The 21,718-nt window shown below is 43.0% G+C and overlaps 2 protein-coding genes across 2 annotated transcripts; both read right to left on the bottom strand.

The window, feature by feature from the left end:
• Window positions 1-948: 948 nt before the first annotated feature.
• rnf168 (ring finger protein 168) lies at window positions 949-10,741 on the bottom strand. The gene is given in 9 exon segments (XM_054596369.1): window positions 949-1,914; window positions 1,917-1,953; window positions 2,262-2,322; window positions 3,874-3,947; window positions 5,507-5,662; window positions 6,850-6,920; window positions 7,820-8,018; window positions 9,228-9,407; window positions 10,676-10,741. Coding segments are annotated over 8 exon segments (1,479 nt in total). The 5' UTR covers window positions 9,387-9,407; window positions 10,676-10,741; the 3' UTR covers window positions 949-1,192.
• Window positions 10,742-11,730: 989 nt separating this feature from the next.
• LOC129088912 (oocyte zinc finger protein XlCOF6-like) lies at window positions 11,731-19,268 on the bottom strand. Its single transcript, XM_054596185.1, has 6 exons — window positions 18,859-19,268; window positions 17,331-17,520; window positions 16,082-16,488; window positions 15,786-15,840; window positions 14,666-15,431; window positions 11,731-13,620 (listed from the first exon to the last, which is right to left on the bottom strand). The coding sequence occupies exons 1-6, from the start codon at window positions 18,967-18,969 to the stop codon at window positions 12,834-12,836; spliced, it is 2,316 nt and encodes a 771-aa protein (XP_054452160.1). The 5' UTR covers window positions 18,970-19,268; the 3' UTR covers window positions 11,731-12,833.
• Window positions 19,269-21,718: the final 2,450 nt, after the last annotated feature.

The following is a 21,718-nucleotide window of genomic DNA, read 5'->3' as shown; positions in this document are numbered from 1 at the left end:
GTCAGGTTGAAGATGTGCTCCACTGACCCTCACAGGGCAGAGACCATGAGGGCCAAGACCGTGAGGGCCTAGACCATGAGGGCAGAGACCATGAGGGCCTAGACCATGAGGGCAGAGACCATGAGGGCCTAGACCATGAGGGCAGAGACCATGAGGGCCTAGACCATGAGGGCAGAGACCATGAGGGCCTAGACCGTGAGAGCCTAGACCATGAGGGCAGAGACCATGATGGCAGAGACCGTGAGGGCCTAGACCGTGAGGGCAGAGACCGTGAGGGCAGAGGGCCTAGACCATAAGGGCAGAGACCGTGAGGGCCTAGACCGTGAGAGCCTAGACCATGAGGGCAGAGACCGTGAGGGCCTAGACCGTGAGAGCCTAGACCATGAGGGCAGAGACCGTGAGGGCAGAGGGCCTAGACCGTAAGGGCAGAGACCGTGAGGGCCTAGACCATGAGGGCAGAGACCATGAGGTTAGAGACCATGAGGGCAGAGACCATGAGGGCAGAGACCATGAGGTTAGAGACCATAAGGGCAGAGACCGTGAGGGCCTAGACCATGAGGGCAGAGACCATGAGGTTAGAGACCATGAGGGCAGAGACCATGAGGTTAGAGACCATGAGGTTAGAGACCATGAGGGCAGAGACCATGAGGTTAGAGACCATAAGGGCAGAGACCGTGAGGGCCTAGACCATGAGGGCCTAGACCATGAGAGACACCAGTCACTTTTATTTATTATAATCAAACTTTAACCTTTTATCTTTAATCTGAGAAAAGAAAACCCTTCAAACACAAACTGGTATTTTTCAGAAGATTTTAGACAAAACCTTTTTTCAAACCCCACAAAAAACAACAGTTGAACTTTGAACTAAAAGTGTAATTTCTATATTTGAAAAGTTTGTTTTCCTTTCAGACAAAATCGACTCCAAACAAGAAATTCAACTGAGCCGTCTGTTTTTAGAAACGTTTATTTCTTAGAAAAGTCAAACTCACTGCAGGTCACTGAAGATCTCCAGTGTTTACAGTCTCACCAGAAACTACTGCTGGAGACTTCTGTTATCCTTCACTCTGCTACCAATCAGGACTAATCAGAGGAAGTTCATTTGGTATCCTAAATTAAAAAGGGAGATTCCCCGTATGGTGGCCTGTTTAGGACATTTCAGGCTCAGCTGTACTGGGACACAGAAGGAGAGAGTTCAGCCGCTCAGGCTGGAGAACATCTCGGTCAGAGTGGCCTGTTTCCTGCTTCTGTTACAGGGACTGGAGGAGGTGGAGGACGAGGTCTTTACAGAGGAGGAGGAGGTCTCTTTTGTCTTTACAGAGGAAGCAGAGGAGGACGCCTTTACAGAGGAGGGGGTGGAGGTCTTTGGCATCCTTCTGGAGGGTCTGGTGGGTGTGTCGGAGCTGCCAGCCTCCACCTCCCGTCTGCTGTTCTGGCGGAGGAGGTACGGGTCAGAGGATCCTCTGCGTCTGTCGGTGGCTCTCTGCTTCTCCTCCTGGTCCAGCTCCTTCTGCAGGAGCAAAGCTAGCCGCCGGTCCTCCTCCTCCTGCCGCTGTCTGCTCAGAAGCTCCGCCTCCAATTCAGCCATCCCCAACAAGGCCGCCCCCCCGACCTCCAGACAGGAGGAGGAAGAGGAAGAGGAGGAAGGAATGGAGTGACAGCCCCGTTTGGTGACCGTCTCCTCCTCTTCCTCTGACGTCTCCAGCTCCGAGCTCTTCCTCTTGGCCGATCCGTCTCCAGTCATGTGACTCCGGTGAGTCGGGGGGTGAACCTGGACCTCCACTGAAGCTGACGGAGGATCCGATCCGTCTCCAATCATGTGGCTCCGGTGGGTCGGGGGGTGAACCTGGACCTTCACTGAGGCTGATGGAGGATGCAATTTGTCCGTCTGTCCGTAGTATTCCAGTTTGGGGGGCGGTCTACCTGCAGCTTCACCTGAGAGAGGAGGATGTTCTCCTGAAACAGGAAGTGAGAGAGTGAGACTCTTCTTTAGTTTTAACGCTACGACATCAGAAGTGTTCAAATATTTCAATAGTCACATAAATACAGAAACATAAATGACATGAGGTCTCTAAGTTTAACCATCCGGAGCTTTAGGAGCAGCAGGCCGCCCAGAAGAGTTAGCTTAGCTTAGCATAAAGAGCCTCGTTTAACCTATGAATCACACTGTGGAGCTTAAGATTCCTCTTCATGTAGATCTGATCCTTTAAAACGTTTTAATGGACGTTCTGGTCTAAAGACGACGAAGTGAACCAGCTGGTCACCTTGTTGGACATGAAGCCCACGTCTCTGGAGCCGCCGGTGGATTGAAGAGGACACAGAAACCTGGAACACACAAAGACCACATGAGACCGAGAGGGCAATTCTTTATTAGAAATGATCAATCTGTCTTTATTAACAGGCCATGTACCACAGGCCTTCAAACTAGCTGTAATTAAACCTCTTCTTAAGAAACCTACTCTAGATCCAGATAGACTATATCTAACTATAGACTATATCTAACTATAGACTATATCTAACTATAGACTATATCTAACTATAGACCTATATCTAACTATATCTAACTATAACTATATCTAACTATAGACCTATATCTAACTATAGACTATATCTAATATCTAACTATAGACTATATCTAACTATAGACCTATATCTAACTATAGACTATATCTAACTATATCTAACTATATCTAACTATAGACTATATCTAACTATAGACTATATCTAACTATAGACTATATCTAACTAACTATAGACTATATCTAACTATAGACTATATAGACTATATATCTAACTATAGACTATATCTAACTATAGACCTATATCTAACTATAGACCTATATCTAACTATAGACTATATCTAATATCTATATCTATAGACCTATATCTAACTATAGACCTATATCTAACTATAGACTATATCTAACTATATCTAACTATAGACCTATATCTAACTATAGACCTATATCTAACTATAGACTATATCTAACTATAGACCTATATATAACTATAGACCTATATCTAACCTTCCGTTCCTCTCTAAGATCCTTGAGAAAGCAGTAGCAAATCAGCTGTGTGACTTTCTGCGTAACAATAGTTTATTTGAGGATTTTCAGTCAGGATTTAGAGTGAATCATAGCACAGAGACAGCACTGGTGAAAATGACCAATGACCTTCTAATAGCTTCAGACAAAGGACTTGTCTCTGTACTTGTATTGTTAGACCTTAGTGCTGCATTTGATACCATTGACCATCAGATCTTATTACAGAGACTGGAGCATCTTATAGGCGTTAAAGGAACCGCACTCAGCTGGTTTAAGTCGTATTTATCAGACCGATCTCAGTTTGTATATGTAAACGATGAAACCTTGATGAAAACCAGGGTCAGTCACGGGGTCTGTTCCTGGATCCTTTATTCACCTTATAGGTCAACAGAGGATGTCGCATGTGTACAGATTGTGGAGCCCTCTGAGGCAAATTTGTGATTTTGGGCAGCAGAGCGAAGTGGTCGGGCAGGGGTGTAGGGCTTGACCAAGGCCTGGAGATAGGAAGGAGCTGCTCTATTATGTTGTTCATTCTGTACACATGACATCTATTGCATTCTGTCCATCCTGGGAGAAGGATCCCTCCTCTGTCGTTCTCCCAGAGGTTTCTTCCTTTTTTCTCCCTGTTAAATGGGTTTTTAGGGGAGTTTTTGTAAAGCCCTCTGAGGCAAATTTGTGATTTTGGGCTATACAAAATAAATTTAATTGAATGCCAAATCCTCATCAAATCTGACAGAGAACACACTATCAATGTCCCCTTAATCTTCCTGGTCTTCATAGACCCACTACTCTTGCTGGTCTCACTGGTACCTAAAACAACAAGTGGACCTACTTCTCCATCAGTCCCCCGCTGACCTTCTTCTTCTTGGCTGGGACAACGATCTCCTGAGAGACGGGAGCCGAGTTCTGCAGGAGAAACTAACCATTAATGTAAACACACACACACACACACACACACACACACACACACACACACACACACACACACACACACACACACACACACACACACACACACACACACACACACACACACACACACACACACACACACACACACACACACACACACACACACACGATTCTACTTAATGAGTTACTGATTAGGTGATCACCTGAACCAAATCTTATTTAATGAAGAAAAGTATAAAAACCAGTGCTGTGGTCATCACTATCCTCTTGCAATAGGACCAGCTGGATGGCAGAAACAGTGCTAGTAGTACCTCAAAAGTAATTGGAATTAAAAAAGTGACTATTGATCATGCCAAAAGAGTTAAAAAGAAAAGTTTTGTGTGAGGAAAAGAAGGGTTCAATTCTGGTTTTACTGGCAGAGGGATACAGTGAGCGTCAGGTTGCTTCCATCCTTAACATGTCAAAGACGGCGGTTCATAAGAACACGGTCAAGCAGCAGACGTTAGGGACAACAAAGCTACAGACCGGCAGAGGACCAAAACAACTCTCCACTCACCGGGATGACGCAAACTCATTCCAATGTCACTCAACAACCGTAGGATGACATCAAGTGACCTCCAGAAAGAAAGGCAAACGGCAGCTGGGGTGAAGGTCACGGCGAGGACGGTTAGAAACAGGCTCCTAGGGGCCGGGCTGAAGTATGCAAAGCTAAAAAAAAAACCTTCATCAATGAGAAGCAAAGAAGAGCCAGGCTGAGGTTTGCATAAGACCATAAGGATTGGACCATAGAGGACTGGAGCAAGGTCATCTTCTCTGATGAGTCCAACACCTGGTCGTCTAACGGTTAGACGGAGACCTGGAGAGGCCTACGAGCCACAGTGTCTCGCACCTACTGTGACATCTGGTGGAGGATCGGTGATGATCTGGGGAGCTTCAGCAAGGCTGGAATCGGGCAGATTTGTCTTTGTGAAGGACGCATGAATCAAGCCAAGTACAAAGTTGTCCTGGAAGAAAACTTGCTTCCTTCTGCTCTGACAATGTTCCCCAACTCTGAGGAGTGGTTTCTCCAGCAGGACAATGCTCCATGCCACACAGCCAGGTCAGTGAAGGTGTGGATGAAGGACCACCAGATCAGGACCCTGTCATGGCCAGACCTGAATCCAGAACTGAATCCCATTGAAAACCTCTGGAATGTGATCAAGAGGAAGATGGATGGTCACAAGCCATCAAACAAAGCCGAGCTGCTGGAATGTTTGAGCCAGGAGTGGCATAAAGTCACCCAACAGCAATGTGAAGACTGGAGAGCACACCAAGACGCATGAAGGCTGTGACTGTAAATCAAGGTTATACCACCAAATATGGATTTGTGAACTCTTCCTAAGTTAAAACATTAGTATTGTGTTGTTTAAAAATGAAGATGAACTTGTTTTCTTTGCATTATTCCAGATCTGAAAACACTGCTTTTTTGTTAGAGGTCAGATCTTTTCTAGACTGGAAGAAGAAATCAAAGTGAGGTGAATGTTTTAATGGTCTCCATTCAGAGAAACACCGACCAGCTGGCTGCTGAGCAGTCTGGCCAGTCTCTCATCGTCTTGGCGCCTCCTCGTCTCTTCCTGCAGCAGCTCCTCCTCCTCAGCCAGCAGTCTCTGGATGTACTCCTCACTGGCCCTCCTCTCCTCCTCGTCCAGAACTCGCTTCTCCTCCGTCAGCTGACAACAACAACAAGGAGCTGAACCAACTGACTTTCATGTTATGAGCAGGAATACAATATTAATAAATCCAACAATGTTAGTGTCGGATCTCCTGAAACTAAGAGTTCACAAAGTCCTTCATATCTACAGAGAGAGCAGGTCCTCTTCACAGAGACAGAGACTTCTACAGGAGCCCAGAAGGGACAAATCAAACACTGGCTCTAGAGAGTCTTTGGTGTTTCTACAGGAGCCCAGAAGGGACAAACCAAACACTGGCTCTAGAGTCTTTCCTGTTTCTATTCTACAGGAGCCCAGAAGGGACAAACCAAACACTGGCTCTAGAGTCTTTCCTGTTTCTATTCTACAGGAGCCCAGAAGGGACAAACCAAACACTGGCTCTAGAGAGTCTTTCCTGTTTCTATTCTACAGGAGCCCAGAAGGGACAAACCAAACACTGGCTCTAGAGTCTTTCCTGTTTCTATTCTACAGGAGCCCAGAAGGGACAAACCAAACACTGGCTCTAGAGAGTCTTTCCTGTTTCTACAGGAGCCCAGAAGGTCTGGATGGGAATTAATATCTAACTGGAAACTAATCTGAAATGTTAATCATTTTAAACTTTATTAAGTGACTTTGCTGTTCTAGAAACAATATTAGGTAGTTCTTATCCTGTTTTGAATTTATTTTAAAATGATACCTATGTTCTTAAATATATATATATATATATATATATATATATATATATATATATATATATATATATATATAAGTAGTTTCTAGTAAAGGTACTCATTTCTACCTGAAGACTGTAGTTCTCAAACACAAACATCTTCACCACTAGATGTCAATAAATCAAACACACTGTTCCTTTCAATACAATGAAACCAAACAGAATCACAGAATATTGGATGTCCCAATATTAAAAAGGACATTTATAAATGAAACAACCAGAACTTACTGTCTGTAACGATCAAATACTTCATGAGACATTAAAAGGACAGTTAACACATAAACATGTGTAAATCAACACGTCGCTTCATAACTGTGACTTATTAAAGTAATAATAATAATAATAATAATGATACAAATTAAAATAATATTAATAATAATTCAAATTAAAGTACAACAATAATAATAATAATAATGATACAAATTAAAATAATAACTAAAGTAACAATAGAAATAACAATATTATAGAATTCACTTACTTTGGTGACCTGGTCCTCATATTCCTGCTTCACCTCTCCAGGCTGACTCACTCTGCGGAAACACACCGAGACTACACACACACAACACACACTTAGAGATTCCATTGTTTCTATCCTTTCTATTGATTATATTCTCCACTAGTTCTATTGGTTGTATTGGTTCTATTGATTGTATTGGTTCTATTGATTGTGTTGGTTCTATTGGTTGTATTGGTTCTATTGATTGTATTGGTTCTATTGGTTGTGTTGGTTGTATTGGTTGTATTGGTTCTATTGATTGTATTGGTTCTATTGGTTGTGTTGGTTCTATTGGTTGTATTGGTTCTATTGATTGTATTGGTTCTATTGGTTGTGTTGGTTCTATTGGTTGTGTTGGTTCTATTGGTTGTATTGGTTCTATTGATTGTATTGGTTCTATTGGTTGTATTGGTTCTATTGATTGTATTGGTTCTATTGGTTCTATTGATTGTATTGGTTCTATTGGTTGTATTGGTTCTATTGGTTGTATTGGTTCTATTGATTGTATTGGTTCTATTGGTTGTGTTGGTTCTATTGGTTGTATTGGTTCTATTGATTGTATTGGTTCTATCGTTTCGTTTTACATTAACGGGTCTCTCTGGTGTTTCAGTGACTCAGTGTTTTTTGAAGTTGAAGGCTGAAGAGGAGCTGTGATGAAACTCTTCATCGTCCAGTTAAAGAGCTGCATGTTGTTGTTGTTGTTGTTGTTGGGAGAACGTTCTAAAGAGAACCTACAGATAAAGAACTCCTCTGTTCTTTGTTCTAGTGTGTCTGGTTCTGACTTCCACATTGTTGAAGCTTTGACTCTTAGAATAAGAGATAAGTCTCCTCCGTTCAACAGGTCACATGACCCGATGACACCCGAAGGTGAAGAGAAGTCTGAATGAACTCAACCAGCTTCATGACATCAGGTACTCCAACAGTATTATGGGATGTCTGTGTGTGTCCGTACCTCCCGGCTCGTCCTCGGCGGCGTCCTGCCCGTTGAGGCGGCGCTGACACTGCAGAGGGAAGCAGGTCTGGATCTGATCCCAGAGCTGCTGGTCCACCAGAGAGTTGTTCCTGCTGTTCAGACGAGCCCACGACGAAACTCTCTTCCTGCACAGCGGACAGCACAGCGTGGCTTTATCCACCGACTCCAGGAAGCACGCCTGAACACAACACGGAGCAGGATTTAGGGAGTGTTTCTACTGGTAGTTTCTCATGAGGGGAGACGTTTAGAGCTCAATCATCTGACCGACTTCTAGCAGGAAGAAGAGGGGTCCTGAAACGGCTCCCTGTGGGACCCCACCTCTCAGCTTGATCAGAACAACACCACGGTTTAGAGGGTCAAACAACACTTTACACTCCTCTGTTAACGTGACCTGCTAGAGGATCAGACGGTCCAACCAGATCCGCATGATTAAGAACAATTAAAGATGAATATTCCTAAATGTTCTCTCACCGCTGGTGATGAACAGAGGATTTACCAGGTTCATAGGTGCTCCCTTTAGTTTGGAGCTTTGATGGAGAGTGTCATTAAGGAGTGATGACATCATTGGGTATAAACGGGGAGGGAACATTATCGTGACCTGCTGCTCCAGACGGGTTCCGGTACCGACCACTAAATAAACCAGCCTGGACTATAACTCCTGAACACAGCGTTCTCCTTCAGCCCAGACCGCCTGACGTATGAACCAGGTTGCTTTATGTTCAATGTTTGAACTGTTGGTGGGATGTGTCGGAGCCTTGTACCTCAGGGTTCTCTAACCCTCTGCCTTTAGAAACCTTCACATCACCTCTGAGATTAACAGTCTCACCGTTATACTGCTCATCCCGCTGTGTGTGTGAGTGTGTGTGTGTGTGTGTGTGTGTGTGTGTGTGTGTGTTACCTTGCAGAAGGTGTGTGTGTGTGTGTGTGTGTTACCTTGCAGAAGGTGTGTGTGTGTGTGTGTTACCTTGCAGAAGGTGTGTGTGTGTGTGTGTGTGTGTACCTTACCTTGCTGAAGGTGTGTGTGTGTGTGTGTTACCTTGCAGAAGTGTGTGTGTGTGTGTGTGTGTGTGTGTGTGACCTTGCAGAAGGTGTGTGTGTGTGTGTGTGTTACCTTGCTGAAGGTGTGTGTGTGTGTGTGTGTGTTACCTTGCAGAAGGTGTGTGTGTGTGTGTGTGTGTGTGTGTGTTACCTTGCAGAAGGTGTGTGTGTTACCTTGCAGAAGGTGTATGTGTGTGTGTGTGTGTGTGTGTGTGTGTGTGTGTGTGACCTTGCAGAAGGTGTGTGTGTGTGTGTGTGTGTGTGTTACCTTGCAGAAGGTGTGTGTGTGTGTGTGTGTGTGTGTTACCTTGCAGAAGTGTGTGTGTGTGTGTGTGTGTGTGTGTGTTACCTTGCAGAAGGTGTGTGTGCATGGCAGAGTCACTGGCTCCATGAAGATCTCCAGACACACCGGACAGCGACAGTCGTCCAGAGACAGAGCTCCTCCTCTTCTCCTCCTCCTCCCTCCTCTGTCCGACACCTCCACCTCCACATCTGACACTGGCGCCATCCTCCTCCTCCTCCTCCTCCTCTATAGTTGGTCAGGAGAAGTCAGTGTCTGAATCTACATACATACATATATATATATATATATATACATACATAGAAAAAACCTAGAAAAAAAAAAAAAAAAAAAAAGGTTTAGGGGACGGACCCAGAGAGGACATGAGGACCCAGAGAGGACATGAGGACCCAGAGAGGACATGAGGACCCAGAGAGGACAGGAGGACCCAGAGAGGACAGGAGGACCCAGAGAGGACATGAGGACCCAGAGAGGACATGAGGACCCAGAGAGGACAGGAGGACCCAGAGAGGACAGGAGGACCCAGAGAGGACAGGAGGACCCAGAGAGGACAGGAGGACAGACAGAGGACAGGAGGACCCAGAGAGGAGGACCCAGAGAGGACAGGAGGACCCAGAGGAGGACAGAGGACCCAGAGAGGACATGAGGACCCAGAGAGGACAGGAGGACCCAGAGAGGACAGGAGGAGGACAGAGGACCAGAGAGGACAGGAGGACCCAGAGAGGACATGAGGACCCAGAGGACATGAGGACAGAGAGGGAGGACCCAGAGAGGACAGGAGGACCCAGAGAGGACAGGAGGACCCAGAGAGGACATGAGGACCCAGAGAGGACATGAGGACCCAGAGAGGACATGAGGACCCAGAGAGGACATGAGGACCCAGAGAGGACATGAGGACCCAGAGAGACAGAGGACCCAGAGAGGACATGAGGACCCAGAGAGGACAGGAGGACCCAGAGAGGACAGGAGGACCCAGATGAGGACAGGAGGACCCAGAGAGGACAGGAGGACCCAGAGAGGACATGAGGAGGACAGAGAGGACCCAGAGAGGACATGATGACCCAGAGAGGACATGAGGACCCAGAGAGGACATGAGGACCCAGAGAGGACAGGAGGACCCAGAGAGGACAGGAGGACCCAGAGAGGACATGAGGACCCAGAGAGGACAGGAGGACCCAGAGAGGACATGAGGACCCAGAGAGGACATGAGGACCCAGAGAGGACAGGAGGACCCAGAGAGGACATGAGGACCCAGAGAGGACATGAGGACCCAGAGAGGACAGAGGACATGAGGACACATGAGGACCCAGAGAGGACATGAGGACACATGAGGACACAGACATGAGGACAGGAGGACCCAGAGAGGACATGAGGACACAGAGAGGACATCAACCCATCAGACAAACCTTAAAGAAACTAGCTAACCAAAGCTAGAGCTCACTAGTTGTATGCTAACGTTAGCAGCTAATGCTAGTTAGCTGTTTCCGGGGACTCACCTGTGTGAGCAGGTAAACACAGACAGGTAAAGATGCGCGTGCATAGTGGTCCTCAGTACCGTGTCCACTCACCTGAGCGACGTGCACCTGTCCCACACTTCCGTTGATGCTAAGGTTAGCTTCCCGGCTAACAGTTAGCCTAGCAGCTAACAGCAGCTAACAGTTAGCCTAGCCGCTAACAGCAGCTAACAGTTAGCCTAGCCGCTAACAGCAGCTAACAGTTAGCCTAGCAGCTAACAGTTAGCCTAGCCGCTAACAGCAGCTAACAGTTAGCCTAGCCGCTAACAGCAGCTAACAGTTAGCCTTCAGAGGCTCTCCTGGTCAGACTCCCGGTTAACCGGAGCTGTCGGGACCGAGTACCGACAACAACTGCTGATCAGGGCGCATGCGCACAACCCGTCTGCTTCATGGACGTCGGAAATTACAGCTTCTTCTTCTTCTTGCTTTACGACAGTTGTTGCTTTACTGCCGCCTTCAGGTTTAGGTTTACGACAGTTGTGGCTTTACGGCCGCCTTCAGGTTTAGGTTTTCGACAGTTGTGGCTTTACGGCCGCCTTCAGGTTTACGACAGTTGTTGCTTTACGGCCGCCTTCAGGTCGTGTTGTGTCTGAAAGCGTTCAAACACTGAATGTGAAGCGTAAAGAACTCACTAAACAGACATTCAGTTATTATAAAATAAGGTTATATACAACCGAATGTTATCTCTGAGGAGGGTGTGTGTGTTTGTTTGTGTGTGTTTGTTTGTATGTGTGTGTTTGTATGTTTGTTTGTGTGTGTTTGTATGTGTGTATTTGTATGTGTGTGTTTGTATGTGTGTGTTTGTATGTGTGTATTTGTATGTGTGTGTTTGTATGTTTGTATTTGTATGTGTGTGTTTGTATGTTTGTTTGTGTGTATTTGTATGTGTGTGTTTGTTTGTGTGTGTTTGTATGTCTTTGTATGCGTGTGTGTGTTTGTATGTATGTTTGTGTGTGTGTTTGTATGTATGTCTGTGTATGTGTGTGTGTGTGTGTGTGTGTGTGTGTGTGTGTGAACAGACACACAGAGGAAGGGAACCGGCCCTTTAATTCAACAGTAAACTGAGTGAACTGAATATATTTAACACAAAACAAAAGGGAGTCCTTTCACAAAAACAGAAAACTATTTATATAATAAACTACTAATCATGTCTTCATCTTCTCTTTAAAATATAAAAATACAGAAGACAACCTTTAAAGCAATAGTACAACATTTTGGGATGATTCTGTTATGACAGGTGATACGGGAGGATGGATATTAATCTCATGTCTGTGGGTCAAGAACTTGGCGGATGGATACACGGTTGTTGACAAGAAATAGTCCTCTCTGTTTCTTAAAATGAAATCAACATGTTCATCGGTTTGATGGTTGCTGTATTTCTGAGCTTTGTACAGAGCGAGGCTATCTGTTTTCCAGTCTCGATGCTAAGCTATCTGTTTTCCAGTCTCTATGCTAAGCGAGGCTAGCTGTTTCCAGTCTCTATGCTAAGCTATCTGTTTTTCAGTCTCTATGCTAAGCTATCTGTTTTTCAGTCTCTATGCTAAGCTATCTGTTTTTCAGTCTCTATGCTAGGCTAGCTGTTTCCAGTCTCTATGCTAAGCTATCTGTTTTTCAGTCTCTATGCTAAGCTATCTGTTTTTCAGTCTCTATGCTAAGCTATCTGTTTCCAGTCTCTATGCTAAGCTATCTGTTTTTCAGTCTCTATGCTAAGCTATCTGTTTTTCAGTCTCTATGCTAAGCTATCTGTTTCCAGTCTCTATGCTAAGCTATCTGTTTCCAGTCTCTACGCTAAGCTATTTGTTTTTCAGTCTCTATGCTAAGCGAGGCTAGCTGTTTCCAGTCTCTATGCTAAGCTATCTGTTTCCAGTCTCTATGCTAAGCTATCTGTTTCCAGTCTCTATGCTAAGCTAGCTGTTTCCAGTCTCTATGCTAAGCTAGCTGTTTCCAGTCTCTATGCTAAGCTATCTGTTTCCAGTCTCTATGCTAAGCTAGCTGTTTCCAGTCTCTATGCTAAGCTATCTGTTTCCAGTCTCTACGCTAAGCTATTTGTTTCTAGTCTCTATGCTCAGCCAGGCTAGCTGTTTTCCAGTCTCTATGCTATGCTAGGCTAGCTGAGCTTCAGGACCAAACGTCTGGGCTGTTATTGGTGTGCGAGGCCTTCGGTCCAGGGGAAGCCGTTCTTCTGCTTCCTTCGTTTGCTGCCGGACTCACAGCCAGTGAACTCGTCTCCACATCGGTGTTTCTTCAGCTGCCTGGAGTCGGAGAAGCCGACGCCGCAGCGCCCGCAGGCGTACAGCTTCACCCCGGTGTGGATCTGCATGTGAGACTTGAGCTGGTTGGACTGCCGGAACTTCCTGCTGCACACCACGCACTCGTAGGGTTTCTCTCCGGTGTGGACCAGCAGGTGGCGGTGGTAGTTCTGCGGCGTCCTGAACTCTTTGCCGCACTCTTCACACTTGTGCGGTTTGACTCCGGTGTGCAGGAGCTCGTGCTGCTTCAGCTGCGACATCAGCAGGAAGCCTTTCTGGCAGACGCTGCAGACGTAGGGCCGGTCGCCGCTGTGCTGCCTCATGTGGTACAGGTACAGGTGGCGCAGGTGGAAGGACTTCCCGCAGGTGTCGCAGGTGAACTCCTTGTTCTCGGCGTGGCTCTTCTCGTGCGTCCTCAGCGTGGTGTTGCTGCTGAAGCTCTTCAGACAGATCTTACAGCTGAAGGGTTTGGCTCCGGTCGGCCGCCGTCGCCCCGCCAACGCCCCCCTCTGCCGGTCCTTGTTGTTGTGGACCAGCTGCTGGTGCTTCTGCAGCTGGCAGTTGTAGAAAAACGTCTTTCCACAGAGGTCGCACATGAAGGGCTTCTCCACGCCGTGGACCAGCATGTGGGTCTTCAGAGCCCAGGTCCCCGTGAAGCCCTCGCCACATTTATCACACCTGAGACCGGAACAGAGATCATGTGACACTTTATCTGAATCAGCATCTTTGTTATGGTGCAATAGCATACATGGTGTTAGTGTTATATATATACATACATATATACATATATATACACATACATACATATATATATACATATATACACATATATATACATACATATATACATATATATACACATACATACATATATATATACACATATATACATACATATACATATATATATATACATACATATATATACACATACATATATATATATACACACATACATACATATATACATACATATATATATATATACATACATACACATACATACATATACATACATACATATATACATATATATATATACATACATATATACATATATATATACATACATATATATACATATATATACATACATATATATACATACATATATATATATACATACATATATATGTATGTATGTATATATGTATATATATATGTATATATATATGTATATACATATATATACATACATATATATACATACACATATATATACATACATATATACATATATATATATATATATATGTATGTATATATATATATATATATATATATATATATATATATATATATATATATACATATATATACATACATACATATACACATATATATATATATATATATATATATATATACATATATATACATACATATACACATATATATATACATATATATATATATACACATATATACATATATATATACACACATATATATATACACAATCTGCCAATCAATCAATCAGTCATCTTTAAACGTATATATATATATATATATATATATATATATATATATATATATATATATATATATATACACACACAATCTGCCAATCAATCAGTCATCTTAAAACGTCTCTTTACTGAGAAAACAGAGAAAGTATTTTCAAGCTGCAACTAGAGAATGATTCTGTTTCATTATGAGTTGTGTTGATGTTGTTGACCTCTGACCTCTGACCCTGCAGTGAGAGCAGTGCACTGCTGAGTACCTGAAGGGCTTCTCCCCGTTGTGGAGGCGCATGTGTCTCTGGAAGTTGTACTTGAGGCCGAAGCTGAGTCCGCAGGTCTGACAGATGAAGGGTTTCTCTCCGGAGTGGACCACTCGGTGCTGCAGCAGCCCCATCTTACACTTGAAGGCCTTGTCGCACTCGCAGCACTTGTAGGGCCGCTCCTCGGAGTGCGACCTCTTGTGGACACGCAAGTTGCTGGCGGTGGAGAAGCTCTTCCCGCAGGCAGGGCAGGCGTACGGCCGGGCGCCGGTGTGGACGGTCTGGTGCTCTCGGAGGCTCTTCTTCCTGGTGAAGCCTTTGCCGCAGACGTCGCACATGAAGGGCTTCACCTGAGCGTGCGACACCTCGTGGTAGCGAAGCGCGCCGGCCGAGGTGAAGGTGCGGTCGCAGACGTGGCACTGCAGCGGCATTTTCTCCAGCCGGTGAGACGCCTGGTGCACTCGGAGCTGCCGCAGCAGCCTGAACTTCCTGTCGCACTGGTCGCAGCGCAGCAGCTTGTCGGGGTCGCTCTCCTGAGCCTCCCTCAGCTGGTGGCTCAGAAGGTGCTTCTGCAGACTCTTGGCCTTGTAGAAACCTTTGTCACAGGAGCTGCAGGGGAAAGGTTTGAGGTGACAGGACACGTGTTTCCTCAGCTGGTGTTTCTGATGGAAACCTTTGTTACAGAGCTCACAGAAGAACCTCTTCTCTTTGTACAGCTCCCTCCTCCTCTTCCTCTCCAGCTCCCTCTGCTCCTCTTCACTCAGAGCTGCACAGGAACACATTGGACATTTCCTCTCAGACACAAACATCAATGGGACACTTTCTGCTTCTCCAGAGTCAGATACTAAAGAGACAGAACAACTGGTTTCCATGGTGACATCCAACCAGCCAACAGAACTAATCTGGTCTTCATGGTCTGCTGACTCCAAATGTTAAACCAGTAACGAGATTAAAAGAGTTCTCATTCAACTTTAGCTGATTCATAAGCTCACCAGTTACCTTCCAAAGAGGGACATTGTGAGTCACTTTATGAATGCACCCGACGTTCTCAAACACATCATCATCATCTTCACCACCACCATCATCATCATCATCATCATCATATTAATACCCATCTCACCTGTTTGACTGTCAACGAGGGTCCCTTCAACAGTTTCCATCTTTATTTCTGTTTCCTGGAAAACAGAGACGTGTGATTCTATTGCTCAGATATGAATTATCATCAGTTATGTCTATTTATTAGAAAAATATGATCCATTATTAAACAAAATATAAATCATAGCCCCTAAACTAAAAGGAAATCTGATTTGAATTGACATTAAACACTTTTACTTAGTTTGTTTTCAAGATATTTATCTATTTACACACACACACGTACATATATATATGTATATATATTTTAAGTAAAAGACTTACAACAACAACAGCCTGGTCCTCTTCAGGTGTGGGCGTGTCTTCCCTGACTGTCACTGGAACACCTGTGAACTCATTGGTTGGCTGATAATTATCCACAGGAAGTGATGTCACTTCCCCAGGTGATTCATCAGGATCTGTGGAAATCTGGTTTATTTCTAACACCACTTCTGTCTGAAGATCAGCCGGAGCGTGAGCTGTGGTTTGATCTGGTTTCTCCGGCAGTACCGGAGGGGTGGGGCTCATCTGGCCTGTGATTGGTCCGGGGAGCGGCTGGCTGATGATGACCAAAGGCACCTGAGGGTTGCTGTTGGCTCTGCGTCTCGATTTGGCTGAGTTGAGGATGGCCATGGCGAGGGCCGCAGGGTTAGCAGCTGGTTGGTTGATGTCCAGTGACAAGGCGGGTCCACCTGGAAGATTCAATACGATTAAAAACAGAGTCAAACGATGTTTCCTTTTCACTTTAACGCAAATGTTTGGGTTATTCCTTCAGCGCCTACGTCATCTACGAGGTCACGACGTGCCTACATCATCAGCGTCTACGTACAGTCTACGAGGTCATTACATTACAGTCATTTAGCAGACGCTTTTCTCCAAAGCGACTTACAGTCAGTAGTATGTTACATATCATTCACCCATTCACACACTGATGACAGGCTACCATCAAGGTGCCACCATCAGACTCTAACTAACATTCATCATCAGTCCACACCGATGGCCTTCAGGAGCAACTTGGGGTTAAGTGTCTTGCCCAAGGACACATCGACTGCCGAAGCCGGGTATCGAACCACCGACCCTCTGATTGGAGAACTACCTTGCTCTCCACTACGCCACAGCCGCCCATGTATAGACACCATCTACGTACAGTCTACGAGGTCACGACGTTCCTACAGTGTCTACGAGGTCACGACGTTCATACGGTGCGAAGACGTTGCTCCAGCCCTAAACCCTAACAGCTCTGAACTTTAACCAAGACCCCTGAAGTATTAAGAGAAACGTCTATCTTGGCATCATCAGACTTTTCCTGTGGAAGCAGGAGAAGTTGTGCCAGAAGTCTTTCAGAGCTCCTACACTCTAAAGAATGTGTTTACACTAAATTATTAAATACCAAAATCTAGCAGTTTTTCCGCATTAAACCAGTTAAATTAAGTTTCAGTTTCTGTTTGGGTTTTTATTAAAAGCTGAGGTTAAAAGTTAAACATAAACAAAGATGTCATCAGTTCATTGAGGCTGTGACTCCAGTCCGTCTCACCTGATGGTTTTATCTTATAAACCGTCTTCGTCTTCTCAACCTTTGACCTCAGTTCACTCTCCAGATGTCCAACTTTGGCCTTCAGAGCTTCATTCTCCGTCGCTAAACTCATATACAGCTCTCTGAAAACTCTGCAGATTTTACGAACAGCCTCTCTGGTCATCACATGGAGGACGGCAGTCAGCTGAACCTGCAGGAAACACGGCGTTATGACAGTAAACAGAATATGACAGTAAAGTTATGACAGTAAACAGAATATCTTTGAAACAAGCAAATAATGAACAGATGTTTTATGTTTTTAATTTATTATTAAATCAATAAATGCATTACAAAGTCCATCTTTGATTAATGTTTATTCTTTACTTTACTATTAATTTATTATTAAATCAATAAATGCATTAGAGTCCATCTTTGATTAATGTTTATTCTTTATTTTACTATTAATTTATTATTAAATCAATAAATGCATTAGAGAGTCCATCTTTGATTAATGTTTATTCTTTATTTTACTATTAATGTATTATTAAATCAATAAATGCATTAGAGAGTTCATCTTTGATTAATGTTTATTCTTTATTTTACTATTAATTTATTATTAAATCAATAAATGCATTAGAGAGTCCATCTTTGATTAATGTTTATTCTTTATTTTACTATTAATTTATTATTAAATCAATAAATGCATTACAAAGTCCATCTTTGATTAATGTTTATTCTTTATTTTACTATTCATTTATTATTAAATCAATAAATGCATTAGAGAGTCCATCTTTGATTAATGTTTATTCTTTACTTTACTATTAATGTATTATTAAATCAATAAATGCATTACAAAGTCCATCTTTGATTAATGTTTATTCTTTATTTTACTATTAATGTATTATTAAATCAATAAATGCATTACAAAGTCCATCTTTGATTAATGTTTATTCTTTATTTTACTATTAATTTATTATTAAATCAATAAATGCATTAGAGAGTCCATCTTTGATTAATGTTTATTCTTTATTTTACTATTAATTTATTATTAAATCAATAAATGCATTAGAGAGTCCATCTTTGATTAATGTTTATTCTTTACTTTACTATTAATGTATTATTAAATCAATAAATGCATTACAAAGTCCATCTTTGATTAATGTTTATTCTTTACTTTACTATTAATGTATTATTAAATCAATAAATGCATTACAAAGTCCATCTTTGATTAATGTTTATTCTTTACTTTACTATTAATGTATTATTAAATCAATAAATGCATTACAAAGTCCATCTTTGATTAATGTTTATTCTTTATTTTACTATTAATTTATTATTAAATTCAAGTCATTTCAAATCCCGTTTCTGTAGTCTCGCGTGATTATAACTCCCAGCAAAGCCGGAAGTGACGGTGGGATTTTCCTCTGAAGCTGTGTGTCCTCCAGACGAACGTTTCCGTGCACACGCCTGCGTTGAAGCACGCACACACGCACGCACACACACACACACAGTCGTGCACTGCGGGGACACACTCGGTACCGGGCCTCACCCGTCGCTGCGGGCCGTCCGCCGCCTCCCGGTGCAGCTCGCACACGGCCGCCTCCACCGCCGCCGCCATGATGAGCTCCGTCTGACACGCGAACGTTTGAGTCCGCTCCATCTGCCGCGAGCCCTCGAGCCTCACGGGGCGCGTGCACAGACACGGGGCGGCGCGCCGGGCCTCGGGGACGAGAGTCCGGTGCCGGTCTGTCGGTAACCGGAGGGGAAAGCGTGAAACACCAACACTTTGGATCTTTGTATTCAAGATGGCGCTCTGACGACATCCGGTTCACTGCCGAGCACCGACCTTTCAAAGTAAAAGCTTTGTGGACGGATGTGTCAGTGTTTTATCTATACAGTTACACACTGTGACCGCTAGAGGGCAGTGACATAAACCTCAGAGACACAACTATTGATCATGAATCTAACAAGCAGGTTTAAACACTTCACAGTATGAGAATACTGTAGTATTATTATATATATTATTACTCTGAAGTAATAATCCAATAAAGTCTCAAGATGGTCAAAGAAATCTCGATGGTTTGTGTGAATGATACGTTTGACAAACTGAACAAGGGAACTTAGTTGTATGTCTGAAATCACAGCTGATTGCATATTTAATGAGACAAATAACAAAAGTCATTATTTATGAAGAAGATAAGAAACTTAGCCAGACTCAGTTTAACTCTGTGTGTTTGTGCATATTTCAACATTTAATCTCCCTGTGGCTCAAACTGATTTACATTGACAGGTTTCACCACTGTATCCCAGAATGCTTTGCTCCAGTCTCATGTTACCTTTGACTTGACATCATGCTAATTAATAAGATCACTCACATCCACCAATAAATCAATACACTGCATCATCAAGTTGTTTCTTTTTGCAGACACTTGTTCATGCACTGCCCCGAAAACTCAGATAGTTACCTGACCATCAGGCAACCTTAAGCAGACTGTCATGTGACCTAAAGGGGACTCTGAGGTAACCTTAAGCAGACTGTCATGTGACCTAAAGGGGACTCTGAGGTAACCTTAAGCAGACTGTCATGTGACCTAAAGGGTACTCTGAGGTAACAGACTGTCATGTGACCTAAAGGGACTGTCATGTGACCTAAAGGGGACTCTGAGGTAACCTTAAGCAGACTGTCATGTGACCTAAAGGGGACTCTGAGGTAACCTTAAGCAGACTGTCATGTGACCTAAAGGGGACTCTAAGCAGACTGTCATGTGACCTAAAGGGGACTCTGAGGTAACCTTAAGCAGACTGTCATGTGACCTAAAGGGGACTCTGAGGTAACCTTAAGCAGACTGTCATGTGACCTAAAGGGGACTCTGAGGTAACCTTAAGGAGACTGTCATGTGACCTAAAGGGGACTCTGAGGTAACCTTAAGGAGACTGTCATGTGACATCGAGGTGACCTTCAGGTGACCTTCGGGTGACTGTCAGGAGACATTTTAATTTAAAGTGGAGTTAAACTTTAATTGAACTGAGTTTAAAGTGCATCTAATTTAAAGCTGAATTGAAGTTAATCAGGAATTCAAGTTTAGTAAAACTGGGGTTGATCTGCAGTTAAACTGAGTTTAAGTGGAATTAAACTGCCGTTAAACTTGAGTTCATCTGTATTTAAACTGGAGTTAAACTGGAGTCAAACTAGATTCAAACTAGAGTAACACTTAAGTTACACTGGAGTTAAACTGGAGTTAAACTGGAACTAAACTGGAGTCAAACTGGAGTCAAACTAGAGTAACGCTTCAGTTACACTGGAGTTAAACTGGAGCTAAACTGGAGTCAAACTAGATTCAAACTAGAGTAACACTTAAGTTACACTGGAGTTAAACTGGAGATAAACTGGAACTAAACTGAAATTAAACTGGAGTTAAAGTGGAGTTAAACTGCAGATAAACTGGAGATAAACTGGAGTTAAACTGGAACTAAACTGAAATTAAACTGGAATTAAACTGGAGTTAAAGTGGAGTTAAACTGCAGATAAACTGGAGTTAATCTACGGTTGAACTGCCATTAAACTGGAGTTAAACTGCAGATAATGGATGAGACCAAACCAACCAACAACGTGCCAAAATATTCTCATTTTAAAATAGTTATTTTTTCATCATAATAAAAGTTATTTTAAATACAAAAACATTATCACTTACTGTCTTTTTCTTCTTTCACACACAGAATCACAGATTGTTTTTTAAATATGAAAACATGTTTGATTGACAGATTCAGCTCATTTTCTTCACACAGAGTAGAGTTTATAAATCTTTTTATCTTTGTACAGCGTTCTGCTACACGACTGTCGGACCTTGAAATACATCTGAATCTTTTCCAGTTGTCAGATATAAAAATATCCAGTAGAAAGACGACAGCTGTGCTACACCTTTACGGCCACGCCTCCAAGCGCTCTGATTGGACAGCAGGAGAACACCTGCTCAGATTGGTCTGTCAATTGTTACTGTTTTATTTACTTATTTTACATCCTCATAAAGTGCTTAATAATAAGTACAAAATAAAACGATGAATCTCTCTACTGATTTTCTCACATTATTTCTTTGACAGTGTCTCAACATCTGGATCGAGACTCACATGAGGTCACGTCCTTTATAAGACGATGGATTTGTTTATGATTAAAAAACAAAATTTAAAGTAACAAAATCAAATATTAGCTGATCCTCTGATGCCTACAAAACTGTCACATATTCAGACTGAATGAATAGTGTATTCATTGATTTACTTATTTATCTGAACTATAAATGTGTAAAAAAATGATTTGCTTCTCTTTGATTTGATTTTTTCCCCCTGTATCTATTTGTTTTGTTAACATTAATTTAATTAATTAATAATCAAAGGTACAAATTCCATTAATATAG

The sequence above is a fragment of the Anoplopoma fimbria genome, chromosome 1 (assembly GCF_027596085.1).
Source record: "Anoplopoma fimbria isolate UVic2021 breed Golden Eagle Sablefish chromosome 1, Afim_UVic_2022, whole genome shotgun sequence".
Taxonomy (NCBI): Eukaryota; Metazoa; Chordata; class Actinopteri; order Perciformes; family Anoplopomatidae; genus Anoplopoma; species Anoplopoma fimbria.
This window is presented reverse-complemented; position numbering and strand designations above follow the sequence as displayed.

Coding starts and splice junctions, on each gene's coding strand:
- LOC129088912 (XM_054596185.1), bottom strand. CDS start 18,969: ATGGAGCGGACTCAAACGTTCGCGTGTCAGACGGAGCTCATCATGGCG. Junction 16,489..17,330: donor TTATAAGATAAAACCATCAG/GTGAGACGGACT, acceptor TGAATCTTCCAG/GTGGACCCGCCTTGTCACTG. Junction 15,432..15,785: donor CCTCGTTGACAGTCAAACAG/GTGAGATGGGTA, acceptor GTTCCTGTGCAG/CTCTGAGTGAAGAGGAGCAG.